The sequence below is a fragment of the Lepidochelys kempii genome, chromosome 3, assembly GCF_965140265.1.
Source record: "Lepidochelys kempii isolate rLepKem1 chromosome 3, rLepKem1.hap2, whole genome shotgun sequence".
Classification (NCBI taxonomy): Eukaryota; Metazoa; Chordata; order Testudines; family Cheloniidae; genus Lepidochelys; species Lepidochelys kempii.
The window spans coordinates 132,535,103-132,560,698 of record NC_133258.1 but is presented as its reverse complement, the minus strand read 5'-3'; the positions used below and the strand labels follow the sequence as shown (position 1 = coordinate 132,560,698).

General features: G+C 43.1%; 1 protein-coding gene across 1 annotated transcript; it reads right to left on the bottom strand.

Moving 5' to 3' along the window:
* Positions 1 to 8,072: 8,072 nt before the first annotated feature.
* MAP10 (microtubule associated protein 10) lies at positions 8,073 to 11,894 on the bottom strand. Its single transcript, XM_073338097.1, has one exon. The coding sequence runs from the start codon at positions 11,856 to 11,858 to the stop codon at positions 9,171 to 9,173; it is 2,688 nt and encodes an 895-aa protein (XP_073194198.1). The 5' UTR covers positions 11,859 to 11,894; the 3' UTR covers positions 8,073 to 9,170.
* Between the last annotated feature and the right edge of the window lie 13,702 nt (positions 11,895 to 25,596).

Below are 25,596 nucleotides of genomic sequence, written 5' to 3'. Positions count from 1 at the left end.
GTGGTATGCCAGAGCTTCATCTCTTATACCATGCAAGATCAAGAGAATGGCCAGGCACCCATTCCAAGAAGCAATCATCTTAGTTTGCAGCAAAGGAAATTTAGTTTAGATATTAAGAAAAGCTTTCTAACTATCTAGCTAAACAATGGAATAGGTTACTTAGAGACATGGAATTCAAGTCACTGGAGGTTTTTAAGAACAGGTTAGACAAACACCTGTCAGAGATAATCTAGGTGTACTTAGTCCTACCTCTGCACAGGGGACTGGACTAGATGACTTCTGGAGGTCCCTTCCAGCCCTACGTTTCTGTGATTCCATATCATCGTATATACCATGCTACTTTATAGCAGAGTTTATCCACTGTTTGTGCAGTGGTGCTGAAGACAGTTTGTCCTCTGTTCTGCTTGCAATTAAATTGTATTCAGCACTGGTTAACTGCAGCCAATACTGACACCCATTTCCAGCAATTAGTAATTTGCTAGTGTAGTCAACCCCTCTGAGGCACACCCAGGCCATACTTCAGGCAAAAATACACACCCCAGAAGAACTGGGATGAAGGGAAAAGTAGATATGTGGCAGTCAGCATCAGACAGTGGGTTCCAGGCCTAAGGAGTTGCATGGAAATAAGTACAAAAATAAGAGTAAGAAGAGGTAGAGGTTAGTTTTATGGTTTGGGCAGAGACAAGGAGTGCAAGGTAGGCGTGAAAGTAGAGTACATAAAAATAGGAAGAGGCTAAATTGAAAGCAATAAGACAGATCTTCAGTTTGATGTGGAAGATGAGGGGAAACCAATGAAGGAATCTGAGTAGTGTCTGGAGATTCCTTCAGTCATGGATGTGCTAGATGAGTTTTGATGCTATATTCTAGAACAACTGGAGGAGTAGGGTGTGTGATGAGTTGGGGGTAGAGCTGTCTATAGGGAAGCCACTGAGAAGGGCATGGCAATAATCAAAGTACAGAAAGATCAAGGCATGGACAAGAGTTTTGGTGTCAGGAATGGATGAATTTTGAGATATTGTGGAGGGAAAACTGGCCGCATTAAGTGATGGTGTGAATGTTTAAGAAGAAGATAAATCAAAGATGAGTCTGAGTTTACAAGACCGTGGGACAGGAAGATGATGGAGTTGCCTGCAATAAAGAAGAAAAAGAGGAGAGTTCTGATTATTGGGGAATATAGTCAGAATTTCCCTATCTCTGGGGGAGTTCATCCCTGACTTATAATAGTGCTAACCTTCCAGGTCAGCAGGAAATTTTATCCTTGGCTCATAAAAAAAATACTTGTGAAGTACAATTTTTTGCCTTTGGAATGTAAAAATGTTGCTAAAAGACACTAGAGCTTCAATCCCCATGGGTTTGGGTTGTGAAAAATAAGAAGAGGGGGTGCAAACTTTAATCCATCCATGGGCAAAAATTAGCTCCATCCTTGTGCAAAATTGTGTATCTTTAGTAAATGAAAATGTTCTTTGCTTCTGATAAAGAAAAGTATCTTTTAGATGCTGTCTCGAGATCTGAAACTAGAATATAATGAAGACTCTTTCTTTATATACTGAACTCATCTTGGAGCTGCTGCCTGATAAGCCACTTACTAATATTAGTCTTCATTCTGCTACCCCTACTTACACCAGGGTGAAATCCTGGCTCCATTGAAGTCAATGGGAATTCTGCCATTGACCACATTTCACCCCAGCAATCCCAGTGGAAGCATTATAGTCATCAGTTGTAATATTCAAGAGCCTGAGGTTAGGTGCTTAACTTCTATTGAATTTCAATGGGATCTGGGCATTTAAATCCCTAAGGCTCCTATGAAAACCCCAACATTAGTCTCATTGAAGACAATGGGACTACTTGCATAAGGGCCGTTAAATATAAGAGAGAAGGTTTGCAGGCTCAATCCATTTTTGTCTAATTTAGCCCAGAAGCTGATGATGCAACTTTACCAATGCATAAAGCAAACAGCATGAGGGTTTCCACCCAAAATATTTGGGGTTATGAAATAATCACCTTATTGTGTCTGTAATTAGAGTAATTATGCTAAATTAACTGATACAGTTTGATATAAATTTGAAGTCCTTTCTTTCACTCTCACTTTTGTATCCTCTCTTTCTCATTAGGTAACTATAACTGAATAAATTTTTAAAATGTAATTTTGCCAAGAACAATGTTAATGTCAGATGTTTGTTAGAAATTTCCTCCACCAGGCTGTGTAATTTATAAATGAATCAATTGTGAAGGCCTTCTCTGCAAAATTGAAGATCGAAACACAATAATTAAGAGTTCTCAGGCAATGACTCAGCAATGAATCTTTCATATACATCTTCCATAACTTGCTGGAGAATATTCCTAATAAATCTTCTGGGAAGCTACAAATGAGCCTACAAAATCAGGAGAGGGGTTCAAATCACAATCAATATGTTGTAAGGGAGTAGGGCATAGGCAGTATGGCCTAATGGTTATTGCTGGGCCGGTATTGCAAAGTCAAGGGGTGGTCACAAAGCAGTGGTCTGTGAGCAAGGATCAGAGTACTTGCAAGAGCCAAAATCAGTAGGCAAGCATCAGAACAGATTCTCCAATCGAAGATCAGGGAGTGAGGCAAAATGAAGCAATGTCTGGAGCCACAGCAAGTCAGTTGGAAGTTTGCATGATTGCCCAGATAACTTCCTGAGGCACCCTCCAGAGTTTAGTAGTAATGTGGGCCAATCAAAGGCCTGCAGTCTGCTGTCACTCTGGCCCTTTGGGCCATACTTCCTGCGGTGCCTAATCTCTACACTGCTCCTTGGCTAGACCGGACAGTCCCTACGTAAAAGAATAAATGGACACAAATCAGACATCAGGAATGGTAACATACAAAAGACAGTGGGAGAACACTTCAATCTTCCTGGACATTCTATAACAGATTTGAAAGTAGCTATACTTGAACAAAAAACCTTCAGAAACAGACTTCAAAGAGAAACAGCAGAACTAAACTTCATTTTCAAATTTAACACCATTAATTTGGGCTTGAATAGGGCCTGGGAGTGGCTGGCTCATTACAGAAGCAGCTTTGCCTCTCCTGGAATTGACAGCTCATCTATTGTTGGGAGTGGACTACATCCACCCTGATCGAACTGGCCCTGTCAACACTGGTTCTCCACTTGTGAGGTAACTCCCTTCTCTTCATGTGCCAGTATATTTATGTCTGCAGCTGTAATTTTCACTCCATGAATCTGAAGAAGTGGGGTTTTTACCCACGAAAGCTTATGCTCAAATAAATCTGTTAGTCTTAAGGTGCCACCGGACTCCTTGTGGCATCCTACCTAGGGAAATGCCAGCTATGAAGATGTAACTTGTATGGGTGTTAAAATTTCACAGGAAAATGTGTACAGGAAATACAAAACCAGTCAACTATGTGAACGGGGGTTTGGGAAATCTCAGGAACAAAGCTGAAATCACAGTAAGGGTGTGTAAGGAAAAGGGAATTAAATAAAAATGCCTACAGCTGGGAGGCAGCTAACACTAGCAATAGCAGATGTGATTGACTTCATTTTAACAAGCCTCTAGAGGTAACAGCAATCCACCCCTTCATAGTGATGAGCTTCAGTCATTTAACATAAGGTTATTCTGGAAGCTGCAATTTTTAAAAAGGATTGGAAGCAGGACCATTTGGTGAAGGGGAGTGGGGAAGGGAGAGAAAACATTTAGACCATGTGTCCCAGGAACACAGGTCACTGCTCAGCCATCATCTTTAGGGGTTTGTCCCTCAGAATCATAGAATCATAGAATATCAGGGTTGGAAGGGACCTCAGGAGGTCATCTAGATGGGAATACGCAGCATTACTCTTTTCAGAAGCCAATGAAAGTGCTGTAATGCAAAATTTAACAAAACCATATGAGATTATGAACATAAACTGTATGTCTAGAGACTCAAACCTGGAATCTTTGAGCAAGTAATAAAGTAGCTGCCAGTGACAAATGCTGAGAAAATGGAAAAGAAAATGAAGTCCCATGGAATTAGAAATAGCAAGTGGCAATTTATATATAATATAAGAAAAACCATTAAAACTAACAAAGATAAGTAGAACTAATACAAAATCAGTTGTCATAAAAATACTAGGCCCCGGGCCAATATAAACTACAAATAGTGAAAACTTCAATGCAATAATTTCAATGGTAAATCTAATTGCATAATTGCTGGAATTGGACATAAATGATCCCTATATTGAGTAGTGCTTCAGGATATCTAGGGAAACAACTTCGTAAACTATGCCTAACTTGCAGTATATAAATCCCTCCAATGAGAACTATGGGCACAGGAGCCAATGAGAGTAAAGAAATGCTCAGGGACATGTTAGAGTTGAACAAACATGTAATGAAGGACATCACTGTGTTCATGTTACTGCCTCCAGACATGTTTAGTATCATGGGAGCAGCAGAGGAGTCAGCTATTGGGAGTGAGTCAGGGAGTCAGTGGGACAGTAGAACAGGATAAGAATCAGTGGTCAATGATTTGTCAATATTTGATGTATTGGTCTTTTCCCCACAGTTTTATAATATGGGATACGTATTTACCTGAATAAACAAGGATGAAATATTTGTAAAACTTTACATGCTTTGCCATAACAAATTATTGTACTAGTCATAACTGTTGCAGGACATTAGCATGTTTGGTTGGGGATTTTTTTTAAACAGTATGTTTATCTTTTTTTTTTTTTAGCTAAAGTTTTGGGTGAAGGTTAAGGTTTAATTTTTTATAACTGGTTCAATCATCTCTAGCTTAGGTAACTGAAAACTGTTGCTCATAAACACCCACATGGCCAATCTTATCTAGGGTCCAGATCTGCAAACACTCATGTGTGTATTTAACTTTACTACTACGAGGAGCCCCACTGATTTTCGATGGGACTACTTGCAGTAGTAAAGTTAAACACAAACATGTTTGTAGAATTAGGGCCTTAAAGCAGCATATTTGCAAGTCACAAGGAAAGCACCAGCTGAACAGTTTAGTAACCTTTAGTTATTTTTTACTTTTTCATTCATTTATTTTCAAGCATTAGGAGTTTCATTTTGACATTTGAAGGATGCGAGAGTTTGGCAGCATATGGCATGCTAAATATATAATTTATGCATTCTAAGTAACCATAAGGTAGTTGATTCATGGCTCAGTGGAGAAGTGATTACAAGATAAATTTTTAGAGTTCATGGGGCTAATTAGATTTTAAGAAATTACATTATATTTTATCAATTGATTTTAAAACTTGGAAGGATACTACAGGCTAGATCAGTAGTTCTTGACATAAGCAGTGCTTCTATATTACACTTTAAATTTTAATCTAGTTGTTGTTCTGACCTCTAACACTTAAAAGGCACTTAACTTTGTAATAAGGACAGCATGTTCAGGGGAATTACACAACCCTAATGTTAATCTCAGTCCATCTCGGGATGATAGTGATTGAAAGTTGTTACAATTTGGCAGCTGTTTGGCCAATGTGACATTAGTCCCAATGGACAAGAGTCTATATCTGAGTGGGCGGGCATAAAATTGCAACCATTATGGTGATCTTGATAAAGAACAAGGATAGAATGGATACGAGAAATGAACGGTTTTCTCACTCACACAGCTAGGTGTGAGAGTGGATATGCATTTGTGCACCAGCACTGGGAAATTCGGTATCTGGTTTGTGGATCAGTCTTCAGGGGTGTTGACCAGGCACTTTCACATGCACTAAAGTCACTTCAGGTTAGATTAGGCCTTTCAAGGCATGAAGATAGTACAGAACCACCCCAAAGAATGCCTGCTTGTGAGTGAGACTGCTACAGCTCTTTCTCCTGCTACCCTCACTCAGAAAGCCGGCTGTGCTAGCCAGCACAGAAGTGGGAAATGGAGCTGTGGCTCTGCCTACTCTGTCACCTTTTGTGGTGGCAGCACTCCTTGCGCTCCTGAGTTCCAAGGCTGTAAATCTAGCCAGCCTTTATGCAGGCAGCACAAAGGTAGCGGGAGGCGCCTGATTCTTCCTCCCTCACATCCTACCCTGTAGCCTTGCATAAGGGCCAGCCAGGATCTTGCCCTTAACTTTTAAAACATCTTTTACTGAAGAAAATTTGTTCAGTTCAGCTAAAGAGATCTCTTATTATAGCTTCTGATGTTAGCTATTTGGTCATGAGAACACTTAAGCCAAGTTGTACATATAACAGAGAAGCTGACTAACTAGTAAGCCACAAGTAAATCTGTAAGTGTAGGGGTATGGCTACATTACAGAGCTTACTGCAGTGCATCTGCAACGCTTCCAGTGCGGATGCTCTAAGCTGATGGGAGAGAGCTCTCCCACTGACGTAACACTGTCACATCAGTGCTTAGGATGCTGTAACTTACGTTGCTCAGGGGGCTGGCTTATTCAAACCCCTGAACATCATAACTTACACCAATTTAAGCTGTAGTGTTTACATAGCCTAAGGTTCATGCAAAAAGGCACCTCTCCCTGATACTCTCCTGTAACTACTAGCCCCGATTTGTTCTGCTGGACAGAAATGCAGAAAATCATCCCATCAATAAAACACACTTCCTACATATTTGTGTTGGTTTATAAATCTTCAGTAATAGACTAATGAAACAAATTCTTCCGTATTTCTCTTAATGGAGAAATATTTGAAGATTAGACAAGATTTTGAATTGATTCTCACAACAGTATTGCTAATATCCAATCAGTTTATCTTGCTCAAACTACTAATGCTCAAATAAATTGGTTAGTCTCTAAGGTGCCACAAGTCCTCCTTTTCTTTTTGCGAATACAGACTAACACGGCTGTTACTCTGAAATACTAACATACTGTCATTTTGAAGGGTAAAAATTAGGCTGAATCTGTTTAGACTTCTCTCTCTGCAATAACACAAGACTAATTTTTCCTAGCTGGAATTTATGTGAAGGGTGTGTGTATAAAATGTCTCCTTAAATCTGATATTCAATATTCATGTTGGTATATATGTCTCCTCCTCAGTAATAGTCCATTTATTATGCATTTTTCTATCCACTAGTCTTTCATGCTATACTTAGTCTCCCTAATACTTATTTGTGATTGATCCATAAGTGTTATAGAAATTAGCTGAGATGAATGAGAAATTCCATTATAAACATACTTTGCCCCTACCACAATGTTTACAGATGGAAACTACAGAGAAAATCTCTTGGTTTTGAGTTTCAACCTTCCTTTAGATGCTACTTTATAAAACTTTAAATGTATTATCAGTGGCTAAAAGAGTCTGAGATTTGAATATCACTATTTGTTTTAAGAAATACTGAATAAATATTACTGAAAACCGATACATCCATATACCAAAAATAGCGTGGCCAAGGATTCCAGCCACGTACTTCAATGGTTGTTTTGTCCATAAGGATGACACACAATTTTGTCTATCAGTAAAACAATTGAGTTAATGCTATATTCAAATACCATTCGTGTTTGATACACACTGGTAGAGCAACACCAAAGACAGCAGGAAACCAGCCTCCCTTCATTTCTGGAATTGAGGCGATGAAGTAGAACAATTTTAAAAAGTTATCCCCTGCCACATCTGACTGAAGATTAAAGCTGGGTGAATAACAGGTTTTCCAGTTTGGAGGCAGTTCGGAGGGCGGGGGTGGGGGAACGGTTCAGGTTTAACCAAATCTGGAACTGTGTGGAATGTGAGTCTCCCACAACCTAGGCGATTGCCCGAACCACTGGACTAAAAATGGAGGGATGAGGGTGTGACCGCACTACCACTACCTCGTCCTCCTCTTCTGGCAATTTTGACTATTCATGTCTAACTGGCACATAGTTTCTGGTCAATCAAAACTGCATTTTTCATCAAATAACAATGTCTAAAAATTTTACACAGCTCTACTGTAGTTTACTTTGGGTACAGGAACCATGTTTTCTTGTTTTTAAATTACAACACGTCAGTTTCATTCTCAATAATGGGAATTCAATACTCTCATTAGAGCATGTTAATAATAAAGTGATTTAGGTAGAATAGGGAGGTACTGGCCTACAGGCAAAAGCAAAAAAAAAAAAAAAAAAGAGGCAGTAATTGGAAGAATACCTTGGACACTTAAGAGAATGGATTTGGACAGATGCTTAAAAACAGAATTAAGTCAAAAAGCAGAAAAAGGGCATAACCATTCGATAGCTGGACGTGGAGATCAAGAAAAACAAAAACTAGAAATGAAATATAAATGTAACGGGGGTAACTAATCAATGGAGATTACCGAGGGATGTAAATTCTCCATCACTTGGCATCTTTAAATCAAAATTTAATGTCTTTCTAAAATATATCTTAGTTCAGTGTTTAGCAACCAACAAATCATAAAAGGCAATCAGGAGGGTTGTGAGGACTCTGAATTTATTACAATCTAAAGCAATGAAAATTTCTCTTCCACTCCCCACCCAAACTTATCTTTCAAGGTCAAATACAGTGTCAACCTCCTGAAATACACACAAATTGGCTTATCAACATTTTTGTTTACTCCTTTATAATAGATATAAGGGGTCATGAAAATTTATAAGGGGTCCCCCAACTTGAAAAGGTGAGAATACTTTAACCACAAGTTAATGGGATCAGTGTTACAAACACTGGGTGAAGTGCTATGGCCTGTGTTAGTCATTATGATAGTCTAGTCTGACTTTCATATCTACATTATCATAATGATTCCTTCTGGCTTTACAATCTATACTGCTATTGCCTATGACAGGCTGTGTGCATGAAGTAGCAGTTGTACTGCATTTACTTCCTGGAAGTGAAAAGGTTACTTTTGTGAAAAAGGTGACTGTTTAAAATATCAGTTTATAAAAATGGTTAGACATAATTTGTACTCATAACTTAACTGCATGGTTGTTTCTTTAGCACTAACATTTTCTTCTGACAACTCTTTGGATATTCTAGGAAGGCTTACTGCTTCCATTTTCATTTCTACAATTGAAAAGATGAGGTATTTTAACACTTTTTTGCTTGTCTTTTTCCTTTAAACCTAGGCTTAGACTATTGAAGTTTTATTATATACACCAAAGTTACAATCTTTGTTTTTATAAAAACAAAAACAGCAATTTATTAAATTCATAAAGCCAAACATTTGTGTTATATATATATCCAACAAGAAATATCTTAATAGTTTATAAAAATAAAAAAGTAAACATTCTGTTTTGACCAAGAGTGTATATTGATTACATTGTGTATCCAGGCAGCTTATTTACTACTAGTTCACTGATGTGCTTATATTGATTAGGAATACTCAGTGTCCCAAAATCATCATCCTCTTCCTTGTCTGATGTATTGTTTTCCACACCACTAAGTTCAAGATCAGACATGTTGGATGGCAAGTAGGAGCTAACTTGAGATGTCCTCAGTGACTGGCTCTTTTCCAAAGAGGTTTGGCCCTTTACTACACTATTTATATCAGAATTAGTTTGCTTACTCTTCACTTCAGGGGCCTGGAAAATATTTTGGTCAATTTTGCTATCTTCTTCCTTGATATGTGAAGCTAACTCCTGCTTATCTAATGAACCTGCAGGAGGAGAGGAGTCACTAATGGATACACCGACACCCGCACCTGTATTCTGTTTTTTTGCTTTTAAGTCATAGGTTCTTTTAAGAGAATGGACTGGAGATGCACTTGAAGGAACTGGTAGAGGAGCTGAAATACTTTCAGTTCTCAGACTTTTTTCAGAAAGTCTGGACTTCTTGGATTCTGATTCCATGTCTGAGCAAGCTTGCTTTGGGCTTACCAGTGCACGCTCTGGGCTGCTATCAAGAGTTTCTGAGCTTCTGCCCGTATCGTCAGCACTGGTGAAATCTTCCGAATAGCCTGTGTTCTCAGGGCTGCCAACAAAGTCATCTGAATACTTGAGTTCAGGGTTACTTTCAAAACTGTTGTTTTGGCCTGGTTGATAATCACCTAACGGGGAAGCATTATAGTCATCTGTGTCTTTGTCATGAATCAAGTGTACTGCTTCCTCATCTACTTTATTTCCCTTTGCATCAGTATCCTGTGTGAAAGTTCTTGGCAGGTGGACTTTCACACCCTTTACTTTGTAAGGGGTTTTAATTGTAGTTACTTCCAGTGAAGAGTTTGTATTCACTTCATATGGATTCTCTTCCTTAGCATTTTCCTCATGATTGTTTGGTCTATTGCGAGCAGCATGTTTCTGTAGGTCAGAAATGTCTTCCATTATAGTGGTGGAGTGATCTTTTTCAATACTACTTTGTATTAAAGTCTCAATATTTTCACCAACCTGAATATTTTGTTCTAAAATTCCTCCCTCAGCAGGATGCCTGTAAGACATCAGATGCTGTTCAGCAGTGTTTCTGAATAGTTTTCCTCTGGACAAAGACCCTTTGCTTTGCTTTTCTCTCAGCATCTCTACTTGCCTTTTTCTATATTGTTCTCTCCTTTCATGAAGTATTAACATATCTGGATTGGTCTGCTGTAATCGTAACCTTAGTGTATTTGTGAGTCCATAAAACAGTTTCTTCCTTGGGGGTGTGTTTTCTTTGGTTCCACTCTTCTTTTCAAAACAGTTGTTTCTTGGTGCTGCAGCTTTCCTGGTTCCTTTCCCTGTTCCAGTCTCTCGTAAGGAAGAACCCGCCAATTTAGAAAACTGTTGCTGACTTCTTTTGAACCTTTCTCTGGGGTTAAGAAGTATTTCCTTATCTTTCCCAGCTGGCCATCTGCTTTTAGTAAGAGGTTTTGAGGTCTTGATGTCAGCTTCTTCTACTTCTCGGTATAGCCAGGCCAGCTGGGGGTGAACAGTAGAAGGTCCCAAGTGCAGGGGCTGATTACTCAGCAGGGATAGTTCTACCAGCAAAGCGTTGACCAGAGGCAGCTCTCTTAGAGCATCTCTGAGCTGCTGGGCACTACCCAGCGACTGGGCCAGGGAACCAGAAGCCCGACCTCTGTCTGGACAAGCTTCCTGTAACGGTGCTGGTGCTGCACTTGGGCTCTGCTCCTGTGGTGCCTGAGGCTGGGCAACTGCCACCCACCCAGGGGCCCGGGCTGGTGGGGGCTCTGTGGGCAGGTGGCTGTAGTACAAAGGGGGAGGGCAGAAGATGTTTGCTTCAATCTCCAGCTCCCTCACCTCCTCCACACATGGCAGATGGGTCTGGCCAGCGGGGGAAGAGGCTTGGCCGCTGTGCTCAGGCTCCAGCTCCCCAGGCAACTCCCGGCCCTGCGGCTCCGTCTGGATGCCGATAGACGTAGAGTGCCTACCATGCCCAGACGCCTGCTCCCCCGGGGCCCCCTGCGGCCTGGGCCCGCTCTGGCGCTGGGTATCCGGGGGGCAGGTGGGCCTGGGCGGCGGCGCTCCCCCGGCCACCCCCTGCCCCAGGCCCACAGGCAGGTGTCCCAGCAAGGCCGGCCCCAGGCTGCTGAGGCGGTAGCCCAGGGCCAGCTCCCCAACCCGCTCCCCCATGAGGTCCCGCAGGGGGTAGCGGCCCCTGCGGCCCCGGGAGCCGGGCGTCGCCCCGCCCTGCGGCGGCCGCAGCAGCTCCTCGGCGGCCGGGGCCAGGGAGACGCAGCAGCTGCCGAGCAGCCGGGCCGGGCCGGGCGCCGGGGGCAGCGCCAGCAGCAGCGCGTAGAGCGGGGCGCGGCGGAGCAGGCCCCGCAGGGGGCCCGGGCCCAGGCGGAAGAGGCAGGACTTGCCCCGGCCGAAGGGGACGAGCCGCCCCGGCGGGCAGCCCGGCTCGGGTGGGTGCACCAGCAAGGTGGGGAAGTCCAGCAGCCGCAGCGCCACGGCCGGGCGCAGGGGGCCGCGCGCGGGCAGCAGCTGCGGCTCCACCCGCACCCACTCCACCAGCAGCTCCAGCGAGAAGAGAGCCTCGCGCGCACCGCCCTCCGCCTCCTCCGCCGCCTCCATCGCCCAGCGCGAAGGTCTCCGCCCCGCCGCAGTCAGGTCAGGGTCTCGCGAGAGTAAGGGGAGGGGGGAGGGGGTTCGGTGGGATGGGGTTGGTGAAGTCTCGAGGGTATAAATTAAGTTCTCGCGAGAGGGGCGTGGCGGCTCCCGGAGAGCGTATGGGAGCAGCGCACGAAGTGACCACGACAAAAACTGTCAGCAACCGGAAGACCTCGCAAAGCCCCTTGGGAGTTGTAGTCTCTGCCCTAGTGCTGGAGCGGGGGAAACCTCCGAGTGGTGACGCTGCAGCACACACCTGCCCGTCACCTGCGTCCGTTCGCCTCGCTGCTGCTGACTCCGGCACTAGCGCTGCAGGGAAGGGCAAGCAACACAGGGGCGGGACTGGGGCTTGTGGGGCGCAGGCCCCAGACCCCCAGGGGGTAGCGCCCAGCCCTGGAGTGACATGTGCCCATCCGCTGTCACTGCACGTGCCCCAAACGTGCTGTAAATGCCATCTATTCCTTTTTAATACATTCCTCCCTGTAGTATCAGAGCACCATGCACACCCATTGAAAAATACCAGGCCTAATTCTCTTCTCATGCTCATATAAATTAGGAGGAGCAACTGGAAATTACTTGAGCTGTGCCAGAGTAAAAACTGATGTGAGATAAGAATCACGCTCAGCATATTCTAGCCAGAGCATTATGTGCCTTTGAACCTTTCTTATCGCCCTCTTCCATTTTAAACCAGTCTCATTGCCACTGATAGAAAAAAATGCTATCAATGAGGTGCTTACTTTCTGAAGACTATTTTGTTCAATTAAAATCACTGTAAAATAATATGACCTAGATTGATGGCATTAAATTAAAGATACAGAATACTCTTAGCATTTGCCAGCAGGGAGCTAGCTAATGGAAAAGAAAACTAATTCCTCCCTTCCTTTGTTCTGTTCTATTCCTTCCTTTCTCTCTCCTTCCTTTGCCAACAATCACAATCACCCATCTTAAAAAAGAAAAGAAAAGAGGAAACTGTGAGGCAGGATACTGGCCTTCCATTTAGCCAGCACTGCAGGCTAGAATCCAACTCTTAATTTTCAGCCAAATACACTTTGTCTTCATTAGCTATTTTGCCGGAGTAAAGAGTTACGGATGTGACCCTTTATTTGTGACCGGGGTTGAGTGGGAAACACTTAGTGGGCAACAAGAAATCTGTAGTTCAACTCTGCTAGTATTCTGTTAATGCCATTGAACAGGCATTATCTTTGAGACAAAACAAAATGGCAATCTGTCCACCTCTTTAAATGAGTTGGAGGAAGTAAAAATACTTAGCAATTTACAAACAACCCTCAGAATACCCCAAGGAGGTACATGGGTAGGGATCTGCATTTTTCAGGTGGGCAAACTGACACTGAGGTTGTACTCCTAAATTTCAAGATTAGTGGAGACTTCTGAAAATGCCCAACCTGAGAATCTAGGGCCAAATTAATCCTTGATGTCACTCCATTGAAGTTAGTAGTTAAACCATGGATGAATTTGACCTCTGTCGCCTGATTTTCAGATGCTGAGCACCCACAGCTCCCACTGATCTCACTGAGAGTTGCAGGTGTCCAACACCTCTGAAAATCAGTCCCAACGTGTCTCATGATGGAACCCGAATATGGAAGCACAGAAAATTAGTGGATACTTCTGAAAATGTGACTTGGCCAAGGTCAGACTGTGAAGTAGTAGTAAAACAAGGATTAGAGCAGCGAGGGGTTTTTTAATGGCTCCCAGTCCCACAATCAGTTGACATGAACATGCTGCCTCCCCTGAAATCCCTATAAAAAAGATTCCTGATGTAGTTACAATTTGGAAAAAAAAATGATAAACTTCTGTCCCACACATCATGATTTTTAATGAGAGCAATATTACAGGAACATTTATGGTACTGTTTGTTTCAGGTACTAAGACAGAAGCAGTCTGAAAAGAGCTATTTAAGAAAAAATCATACAGCCGGGAGGCTGGATTTTGGAATCCAGCAGTAGCTGTAAATGAAACTATATGGGTAACAGGCAGTGTTTAACATTTGTTTCCCATTCAGGTGGATTCAAATAGTTCACGTAAGATATGGCCAAATCAATCAAACTACGTAAGAAACAAAACCACACTTTTTTTTCAGTCTGAATGATTTTTCCCCCCTCTGAAATTAGCACTTTCATTCCTCGGTTTCTCTCTTGGGAATCTCAGATTTCTAGATTTGACCTCAAATAGATGAATTTTGGGAGAGTAGTGAAAAAAATCCAGACTTGATAGATACACTTACGTTGAGTGTTTGGATGTGGGTTCTTTCAAATCCTGAAGAAAGACAGTTGTGGATTGTGGACTGCGCCTTTAGCAATGCCAAATCCATGTTCTGGAAGGAGAAAGGCAACCAAATAATATGTCATGTTAGAGTGGTAATTCTAGCTTCAGCCTGCAGTGCCTAACTGGAAGATCAGTGTCTTGTCCCATCCATTTTTGCCCCTTCTCATTCATTAAGCAGCTTCATATCTTCTGACTGGAGTAGTCTATCAGTTCTCCCTTTTTGTTTCTGGTCCTCAGTTCTTAGTGGGTCTTCAATTCTTTCTGAGAAGCTGGGAAGTTGGGGAAATTATCGATGGAATCCTTCACTTAACTTTTGTTTCAGTGTGAGTTATTAACCCTCCTTTCCCAGGAATCACAGCATAGAGAACTGGCTCTATAAACTCAGCAGCTTTTGATTTAAATAATTCTTTAAAGGATACAAGAAAAATGTTAAAGGTCCCCTTCAGAGAGAGTCTGAGAATTTTTAAGTCTTTAGATTTATTGACCACCCTGCAAGTGATTGATTCTTTGGTCAGATACCACTTTATGAATGAAGAGGTCTAACATTTGGAAAGAGATCCTGGAAAAAATTAAATTACACAGTCCTACAAATAGAAGATGCTTATTTTGGTGACCAAGGCAATTACAAAATGTTCTGAACATGAGAGACTGTGGCAATTTATTCATCTTCCAACAATCTCTTGTTTTATTAAATATAAAATAATCTTCCCAGTCCTGGGCCTACATGATGGCATTTGGAATTTGTACAAATATTTAGCTTGACAGCATTCTTATTCAGAACGAGGTCAGTCAATCTGTTGGAATATACAATTGTAACAATAAGAACAATTCTGAAATACTGTATCTTACAATAAGTTCAAAGAAGTCTTATTTGGTCCTTTCTCAGCCACTGTGTTGAAACATCCACTTATCAAGTTAGTGAAGTACAAAAAGAAATTCAGAAATTCATGTGGCAGCCTTCAATAACCCCCTCTCAGTTTCTATCAGCATTCATCTTCTTCAGTTCAAGAGAATAAAGAGCTGTAAATTACAAGGGTAAAGCAGAGGGTCAGAGCAATAATCCTCAGATTTCCCTCTTGGAGAGTTCAGGAAGGGTTTACAACGGAAGCTAATTCAGGTGGGAGCGTGAAATAACTTTAAAAATTACTCTGCGGGTTTGTATGCATGGGCGGTGGGTATCTCAGGCCAAGGGAGGCTAAGCCTCCCCAAACAGCCAGGAGCCCACACTCCACCTCAAGGCCCCCTCCTGCCTCCCAATTTTCTTCCGTGGCCCCAGCCCAGGTGGCTTCTCTTCCCCGAAGCTGGCTGGGGATAGGGTGGGCCAGCTGGCGGCCCAGGACTCAGGGCATCTGGGGCTGGTACTGGGGTCAACCGGTGCTCTGGTGCTGGGGCTGGCTGATGCTGGAGTGGGCCAGCTGGGGCAGGGTGGACAACGGTCTGGGCCAGCTGGTGGGCCGGGACCTGGGGTGGCTGTGGCGGGGCTTCTCCAGCCGTGATGGGAGGGATTGGAGCTCCGGAGGGGGAGTGGGGCAGAAGGAGTGGGGCCTCAGGCAAGAGGGGTGGGGCCAGGGGCTAGCCTCCCCCAACTGGCAGTTCACACACTGCCCATGTGTGTATGTAAGGTGATGAGTCATCCCTGAAATAGAGCCTGATTTAACACATGCATTGATGAGTCATTCCTGTGCTAGGCTTCAGCCAATCCACAATCCAGGGACTGGTCCAGTGAGCCTAACAGGAGGAACGGCAGCTCAGTCTGCTCAGCATCGCTCGAGGGCTTGGAATTCCTCCTTGCATGATATTGGCAACAGACCCCCCAGCCATAGCTTGCTCCAGCCTTTCACTTGTTCCAGCTCTGTTCCTAGTCCTGCTCCACCCTTGCTATCACTCTGGCCTCGTTACAACCTGGCTCTGGACTCCTGATTCCAGCTCCAACCACTAGGCATGACCATCCTCATCATGGTTTATGACAATGTGTCTGTATATATACACAGGGGATTTAATTATTACCTGCACCCAAGATCCATTTGGTGCAAGGAAGCAGAGAGTATTAAACTCTCTAATCCTTTTCTGCCCCAGCTCTGGCATGAGGAAGAGGAGCCTAGTGACTGCTCTAATTATTTTACTGGAATTTTCTTGAAGGGCCCTTATGCTAGTGGAGGACCAGCATTATGGAACTCTGCCCTACTCCTACCATGTCTCCTCCTGTCCCTGGCTTGCCTTGTATGCTGGAAAGGATGGGGCCAGCTGGTACAGGAGCTTGCTGTGCTGGCTTTATACCAACAGTGTGTTTCTCTCTGCCAGGGGAATTCTTCACTGGCCATTTGTATGAGACTTTTATGTTGCCTGAGTAGTGCAAAAAGCTGGAGTCAATGGAGAATCTGATTCTGTGTGTAATTATATGTATATTTATACATACAACACATACACCCTTCCTTTCCTGAATTATTTGGCCTTGCCACGGCTGTCTCTAGCCAGTTTATCAAAGAGCAGCCTGATTGTGCAAACATTTGCTCAGAGGAGTAGCCCGTAAGCATACTGTGTAAGCCCGGTATCTTCATTGGGGCTGCTTGCTTGAGTATCAATTTTCTGGATCAGGCCCTATATGTTTGTAAAAAGAAAAAGAGGACTTGTGGCACCTTAGAGACTAACCAATTTATTTGAGCATGAGCTTTCGTATATGTTTGTAATATGTCACATAAGTTTACAGAACTATGAGTAGTTCTTAATGACACATTTTACTTGCATATGGAACCTAGTTAGGAGAACTCTTAAGCAGTAAAAGAAAAGGATCCCAGTAGATATAACAAAAACATTGTCCAACTGTCTTCAACTGGAACTTAATGGAATATGTTGGAAGGGTAATATGTGTATGTGAGTGCACCCCCTGCATGACCTAGTTCTGAAATGGAATTTCTGAAATATCAAGGCTGTTTCTTGTCCAATTTCTGACTCAGCCAAAACCAGAGTGCACTGAAAGTCACTTGCAGGAGTCTGATCCTGCCAGAGTTCTAGCCTCAATTCTAGGCCAAAAATGTTTGGATTGTTATTTAAACTGAACCTCAGAACCTTTGGAGGTTCCCACCATGAATTTTTACTGTACATTTGGAGCTCTGGTTCCAAAGCACTCAAGTCATGCTTTATTATTATTATTTTATTTATTATTTATTATTAACAACTTTATTTTAATGCAACAGGTTTTGAGTTTATTTTTATTCTCTGTTATCTTTAACACCTCTTGGAAGTTTAAAAATAGCTATTTTCCTAACAGTGCAGTCCTTTCCTATTTGGCAAATAGTGATGTGTTTCCTGTCTTTTTAGGGAGATTAAAATGAACTAATGCTGTCTTTAGTATTTTACTTTCCTCAAGTGCTGAGAGAGAAGCTTTGTGGGTTAATTAGTCCTGGAGAGTCAGCAGGGGGGCCCCCACAAGATTGTTTTCTCATTGCCTTAGCAAAAAATAATGGTTGGCTTTTAAAGTGTCAGATGAATGAACTTGTGAGGGTAAGTGGCTCTCCCAGCCTGCTCCAAAACACAATCCACACAAACTCAGCCCCTTTTGGACTTTGGCTTTTTTCAAGGGCTAGTGGAATGCGGTGTGCCAAGAAACACAGCTCTCCCTCCTCTGCTGCAAGTAGAGGGAAAGTTGTTCTTTCACCCCCTTTCCCAGGCTTGGGGAAGCTCAGCTGAAATAGGCAGGGAAGGAGAAGAACCAAGAAAGAATTATGCAGTGAGAGCCAGTGACAAACAGGATGTTACAGAGAAGGGGTAGGCAGCTATATGAAAAGCGGCAGAGAGAGTTGGTCCATGTGGAGCCATGCCTGAGGTCCTTGCTCATACCTTATTCAAGCAAAATTCTCTTACTGAAGTTTATAGCAGTTGTGCTTAAAAAAAGAAGTGAAGTATGGACCTTGGAATCAAATCCTATGTGAATATCCTTCTTGGCATAGTTTTTACAATCCAGCAGCATAGCCTCTATTATTAAAGACCCATATGTCATTATCACTTTAAATTAAAGGTCTCGCCCTCATTCTTTTCCATTATTTATTGTACAACATCATGAACTCATTTGATATTAATAGAAACCCCATGAGCATTTGTGCTGTAATTGAACATTAATTAATGTACCATTGTTTAAATAGTGATACCTACACATCCGGTACACGGGAAACTCTTGCAAGGGATTCAAAAAGGTCAGTTTATTTTCTTTGGTCTTATGGCTGCAATCCTATACTCTCTGTGGTTGTATACATTGACTGATGTTAGGATTCCATTTATTTAGTCATCCATAAAGGATGGCTTAATCAGGGTTGCACACTTTTTATGTGAAGCGGAGAGTCTTTGGGCTAAATATTGTGAAGTGCTGAGACCCCGTGCAACTCCCATCCAAATTGATGAAAACTGCAGGCGCTCAGCACCTCTCAGGATTTGGTTCTTTCTCTGTAGGCAAGGATTTGTCTGGCTCACTCAACACCACCTAAAAAGCTACATTTACAGCGTTCTTATAGGTCAAGATGAAACCACCAGGGGGCAAATTGCAGTTAAGAAAGCCGACAGTGCTTTCTACAGTGAAAGCTCTTACGAACCTCAGCATGGTTTTTAAACTGAATTCACCAGTTAGACGAGCTTTCCTTAACAAAAAACTGGAGATGTCTGCAAATATTTGTTTGGTTAAGAAACTGTTTGTAGTGTGTGCATTTTAACATCACATGCTTGACACTCGTTAAGTCCAAGTGATAATTGCCATTGCAAACCATGTTTGCTAAGGGGCTTATAATATGGCTATTTTGTTCACTGCACGTTTCCAACCTGGAAGACTTTTTTTCCCTTTTGCCTCAAAATGAGTTTAAAATCAATGTGGCTGCTCTGAGAGATTGCAAAAAGTCTGGTGGCAAGTAAGGGGCCAAGAACTTTATTGCTGTCATTGGTCCAAATCCTCTGCCCAGTTATGCGTGAGTAAGGGCTGCATGAACCTCTTACTCTCAACTATATCTGCATCAGGCTGAATGATACGGAGGGTGTTCAGGCCCTGTGCAGAAGGGGGCAGAGGTATTCCATCCCCGCTCAGTGAGATTGAGGTAAAAGCTGCTTGTGGGAGTGGAGACCTAATACAAAAACATTTGTTCCCCCCCACCCCCAGCCCTCCACAGATCCCCGTCCTTCTCTTTCCCCATTTAGGAACTATGGAAGTTACTGCAATCCTAAGGCAGCAGAAATATCAATGGAGCAGCAACATTACCCTTTGAGGTGGATGGGGTTTTGGGTGTCTTGTGAGCATGGTAAGGTGGGGCTGTCTCCTCATCTTGCTCCTCAATTGCCTGGAGAGGGGATCTTCGCCCTGCTGGTATTGTTCTCACCCCGACTGATCGCTCCGTTTCAGAGACTTCAACTGTGATGTGTTTGTGGGTCATTTAGCCCATTCAGGCTTCTGCCCTTGCTGCAGCTCCGCTGGGGAGGAACATGCTGCCCACAGGGTCCTGCCTCCCCTGACACCTTCCCCCAACAGCCAGGCTGCTGCATAACATGGAGTTGAGCAATTCTTCGACTCTGTCATTTTCTAGCAGGACAATGGATAGATATTAACTTTCCTTAAAGATTATTCATGGGAGAGCAGGATCTTTACTGCTTGAGTTCATCAGAAAACTTAACTAGGTAGATGGGCCAGGATTTGGCTCAATATATTGTCTTACTGATTAGAGAAGAAGGATGGTTTAATGGTTAGAGCACTAATCTGGGGCTCTCGAGATCTGAACTGATCTCCTGTGGGAGAGCAGATTTCCTGGGTGACCTCAGGCAAGTCATTTAATGTCTCTGTGCCTCAGTTCCCCATCCCTAAAATGAGGCTAGTACCTTGGGCATTGTGTGGATAAATACATTAAAACTGTAATTACCTTGGATGGCTAGATTATACAGGTTTCAGAGTAGCAGCCGTGTTAGTCTGTATCTGCAAAAAGAAAAGGAGGACTTGTGGCACCTTAGAGACTAACAAATTTATTTGAGCATAAACTTTCGTGAGCTACAAGTGAGCTGTAGCTCACGAAAGCTTATGCTCAAATAAATTTGTTAGATTATACAGTACCTCTTGCCAGCCTCACAGTCCTTTGTACCATGGTAAACCGCAGTATAGAAACCTCACAGTCCTTTGTACCATGGTAAACCACAGTGAGATCCCTCACCCAGCACCAAAAGGTGGTGCAATTGTTGTTATGACGACATTAGCAACACTACACCATAGCTTTATAAAAACTGAAAGTGAGGCATTACACAGTCAATCAAAGCATCAGCCTCTCGCTATCCCCACTTCAGGCCTAGGCATTGTAGCACAAAGAGACTGTTCAGCAACTCTGGGTAAATATTTAGTTCCCCGATATGCAGATGGCGAATATTTATTTCACCAATGTAGAGGAAGCCAAATAATACTATGGTACATGGCTAATTAGAAAATGTTTTCACACCACTTGCACTGCTGTATGACAATCTCTATGTGCAGGAACATAGGGAGTACTTGTCTATACCGTTTCCAACGGTTTTGTAGGACTCTATCACAGAAGACCCGACAGCAGCTGCTGCAATGCTTAGGAACATTGGGCCAAACACATCCTGGTCTAATGCCATAGAATTTAGGTGAGCTACATCAGGAATATATTTGTCTCAGTGAGCTGGTTGCCTTCACACAGAATTTCCCTGTTTGCAGATAAGTATTTTAAGCTTATTACTATCTCAGTGCCATTTTATGCATTTCACATTTGAATTATTCCTGTTGGAGGCAGGTATTGTTTGGGAAGATGTTGCAATAATTACTGTGTGAATCATTTGTTGTGGGAAGTGCTGTGGAGAAAGTAGATGGGAACTATTCCAAAAGGTCTTTAATGAGTTCAGTCATCCAGGATCCTGATTTCCATCTCATAAATAATAAACTGTCCTCAATATGCTAATTCAAACTTGGCTTTAAATTGCTCATTTTAATTTTGCAAGAAAAATAATCAAGAGAGAAAAGTTCTGGAAAACACAAATCTGCCCTGTTACTGTGAGAAGGCACTCTGAGGTTGCAGCAGCTCTTCTTATTCAGAACTTTGTAAGGGCTGTATGGTGACCTTGTGGCTTGTTCGTCTTTATTTTTAGACCCTGACTTGAAGAGTGAATATAATTCCAATTCAAATTTTAATTCAAGAAAATATGTAATCCCTGCTTCTTAGAGGAAGGGCAGTTACATGGCCTAGTGGCAATGTTCTCTGGCCTGCTACACCATCTCCTGTGATGCGAGACACCCAGTCTCAGTTTCGGGTCCTGATCTCTTGCCTGCCTGGCCAACAGACTCTAGAAGTGTTGCATAGACAGCAACCCCAGAAGGGTGGTGGTATATGCTCAACAGTGACACCATATGCTTGATTAAGAGCACTTCCAACAGACACTAAAGCCCTGCGCAGAAGCAGCCTTGTAATGAAGAGGGGTAGGGGTAGGGGTGAGGGAGTGTTTTGCAGGAGACCTTATTGAATTTGCAAACCTTCATAATAAGTTTAAATGTACAATTGCTAGGCAAGTGAATTAGCACTTTCAGGCATTTCTGCTTCAAATAGATAGCTAGTCCACTGCACACCAGAGACTACATGTTAGCAGCTATTACAGCAGCAGAATAGCAGCATTACTGTTAAGGTTGAGATTATTCCACTCTAAAAACTTCCTTTTCAATCATTCACATTTTCTCAAAATAGTCTTGTTTGAGTAGATACGGATTCTGATCTTACATTGCATCATAACCTATAATAGTATCCCAGAACTATGAAATAAAATCAAATTATTTTATTTTAGATATGTACCAATAATATGTTTAATTTAACTTAAGTTTTAGGTGCCTGGTAAATAGGCATGATTGGAAGAGCCTGATTCTAACCTCCAGGCACATGGTTCTGCAAACACAATTGTAGATTTTTATGTTCAAGACACAAAACACCCCTAACAGGTGACTAAAATTTCTGCCCTAGAGAGAATAAAAGCTTTTTGGGAACATGAATATCCCCAGCCAGGGATCACATAATGCATACATTTACTGTGCCTTTAAGGAATAACAAAAGGTAAAAATGGAAACCACTCTGAAACAACCTAGGGGCTGCCAAGTGCATTCATTCCTTTCTTAAAGCCTCCTTGAAAGATGCCATTAATTAACACTGACAATTCTCAGAGGTAGATCCCACACCCCTTCATCATGGATGTCTGGGAAGCTATCCCCATCATTCTGAGGGGGTGGGGAGAGAAGAACACTCCTTCTGAAGACTTCTTAATACACTTCTTAGGCTGATCTTAAACTGAATAAATTATTTCTGCTGTATGCATTAAAGTGTAGTGCTGTAACTTAAAACAGAAGGGAGGTACTCTGATAACTCAGAGAAGATCTGTTCTCCAGATAGTGAATGGGAGATGTGGAACCAGGCTATGTTTGGTGTAACTACTGGGAGTTATGAAGTTACATTTCACCCCAAGCACCCGAAGCTCAGAATTCAACTCCTAAATCTTAAATCTATTTTCATTCACTAAGTAGAGGTAAGGATACTGCCTTTCAGAGCCTCCTGAGCTTTGGAGCAGTTTCCATTTTATCTTGCATTCAGCTTGATTATGAATACCAATAATACTTCTACCTGATCTTTGTGTTTACAGGCTAATTCGATAAAGCCATCTTTGGTGAACTGTCTTTGATGAAGATTGAATTAATGGGTCCGCTTCACTTTTACACCCATTTTAAGTTTCCTTTGCACTGCCAGAGCAGTTTAAGGGGGCGCAAGGGCTTTTTTGTGTGGGAAGTTGTGCCAGTATAAGATAAGACGTGAATTTAAAGTGCTATAGTGATGCTGTTATATATCCCCATGTAGACAATCTTATTCCAGTCTGAGAGTCTTTTTCCAATTTAGTTGATGGCACTTTGGAAGCAATTTAAGCTAAACCGGAAAAAGCCACTCTTTTAAGAGTATCCATACAAGGAGTTATACCGGTGTAACCATAGTTGTTTAACTATATAATTCTATCAGTATAACTACTTGTGTAGACAAGCCCTTAGTGTAAATGAGAACCAGGCCAACAGGAATTTTTCTTTTATAAACAAAAGCTCTATTTTTCTATAAACTACCACTTGGCAGCTTATTTATACTGTGTGAAGGGCAGCTGATTAAACAATGTGCTGCGATCTTATCTGCTCAGCAACATCACCGAGTTAATGTGCAGTAAGCAACTTGCAGAGACGTGATCAAATGCATTACAAACTACTCTGGCATTGCATAGGCAAAAGTGGGACAATATTAGCTTTAAATAAATAAATAAATGTCTTCTTAACAGCACAGTGAATACATGCTTCTCCATGGTTACACACTCCAGACTGGAGTAGACAGGAGATATTGCATCTCCTGGGCCTGTGGGGGAGAAGAGGCTGTGCAAGTGTAGCTACGAACCAGCCATAGAAATGTGGACATCTAGGAGCAGATTGCACTGGGATGCAGGAGAAGGGCTATGACAGGCACCAGCAGCAGTGCCGTGTGAAAGCGAAGGAAATGGGGCAGGTGTACCAGAGGGCCAGGGAGGCCAATGCTGAGCGGCAGACCTGCCACTTTTACAATGAGCTGCATGCCATAGTTGGCAGAGACCCCACCCCGCCTCCCCGCAGATCACTGTGGATGCCTCTGAGAAGCCTGAGACACAGACCCCTGGTGTGAACAGCGAGGACAAGGAGGAGGAAGAAGAGGCGGACGGGGGACGTGCAGCTAGGGGGTCCAGCTATGCTGCGAGCCAGGGCTTGTTTGAAACTCCACTGCAGTCAGTCTTGGCAGTTGAGCACAGGAACCTCAGGTAAATGTATTTCCCAATACAAAGATGAACTGATAGCATCCTCAACTTAGCAGGACACTGCTATCGTCTTTTTCATTAATTTACTCATACTAGAAGTGGTAGTGGTACACAAAGAGAAGTAGAATTGTAATCTGCTTTTCATTCCCCTGTACTTTTAGGTGGGGGGAGGGATCATTCAGAGCAGTTTGTTTATGGACACAGGGATGTCCCTTGAATCCCCCTGAGAGATCTCAATGAAACTTTCACAGAGGCACTCTGCAAGCCCCTCCCAAAGGTTTCTAGGGATTGCAGTCTTATTTCTTCCTCCGTGGTAGGTCACTTTCCCATGCCAGTGAGCGACAATTTTGGCAAGCACCATTGCGGTAAATGAGCTAGTGGCATGGGCCAAGGTGACTTTGGGACACCAGCAGTAGCTATGCTCTCTCTGCCTTTGTTACTCTCAGGAGTGAGATAGCATCTAAAACCACCACTGCTTGGGAAAAACAGTGCAAGTATTCAGTGCCATCGCCCTGTACTCGGAGTTTCATGCAACCAAGCAATACCCTCCTTATTTCCCTCACCCCTGGTGGGCCATACTCACCATGGCTGGTCCTGTCAGCAGTGCTGTGCACAAGCACTCCGAATCAGAAGGGTCAATAAGCATGTCTTCCTTAAAACTGTAGGGGAGCAAGGGAAGGGAGTTTTGAACCTTGAACTTTTGCTTTCCATTGTGACTACACTGACAATGGTACCTCTGTGTGTTTTATCTGTAGCTGCTGCCATTGCAGCCTGGAGGGGTTCCCCCTTCACACCCACAGAATGGCTGAGCCAGATAAGGAAGAGAAAGAAGAGGATTTGGGATGAAAAGTTCAGTGAGATCCTGCAGGCCCTGGCTGCATCAGAACATGAGCAAAGGGCCTGGAGGATGATTATTTCAAACTGTACGGAGAAGAAAAGAGAGGATATGAAAGAGGCCCAAGAGCCCCAGCAGGAAAAGGAGAGGGAGATGCACCAGGACATAATGGGGGTTCTCCAGCAGCAAACACAGATGCTGCAGGTTCTTGTGGACCTACAAGTTCAACAGTCCCTGGCTTGCCTCCATTTGCAGTTCATAGAGAACTCCATTACAGCACCTCTCTCCTCAACATTCCATGTGGTATCAGGCCCTACATCCCTACTCCTACCACTCCTTACTGGGGGACAGGGCCGGCTCCAGCGTTTTTGCCACCCCAAGCAGCAAAAAAAACAAACCAAAAAACCTTGCCGAGGCAGAGTGATGGTGCGGCCACCGAATTGCCGCCGCCGCCGTGGGCGGATTGCTGCCCCAGAGCCCGACCTCCTGCCACCCCTTTACACTTGCCGCCCCAGGCACCTGCTTGGTTCGCTGGTGCCTGGATCCGGCCCTGCCAGGGGATAGTAAGGACAACCACAGCTTTGCATAAAGCCACAGTTGTTGTATGCATAGCCAAAAATGGGCATGAATGTTCTTTCCCATTAAGTTCTGTTCCGTGAATTTAAGTTTTTAATGTATCTGCTTTTAAAGGTCCCTGGTGTTTGGCTTCATGATCCAGGGAAGTCCAAGCAAGGGATAGGTTGGGTCCCCCCAACATCA

Excerpts from the sequence above, each read along its gene's own strand:
- MAP10 (XM_073338097.1), bottom strand. The coding sequence starts at position 11,858 with ATGGAGGCGGCGGAGGAGGCGGAGGGCGGTGCGCGCGAGGCTCTCTTC.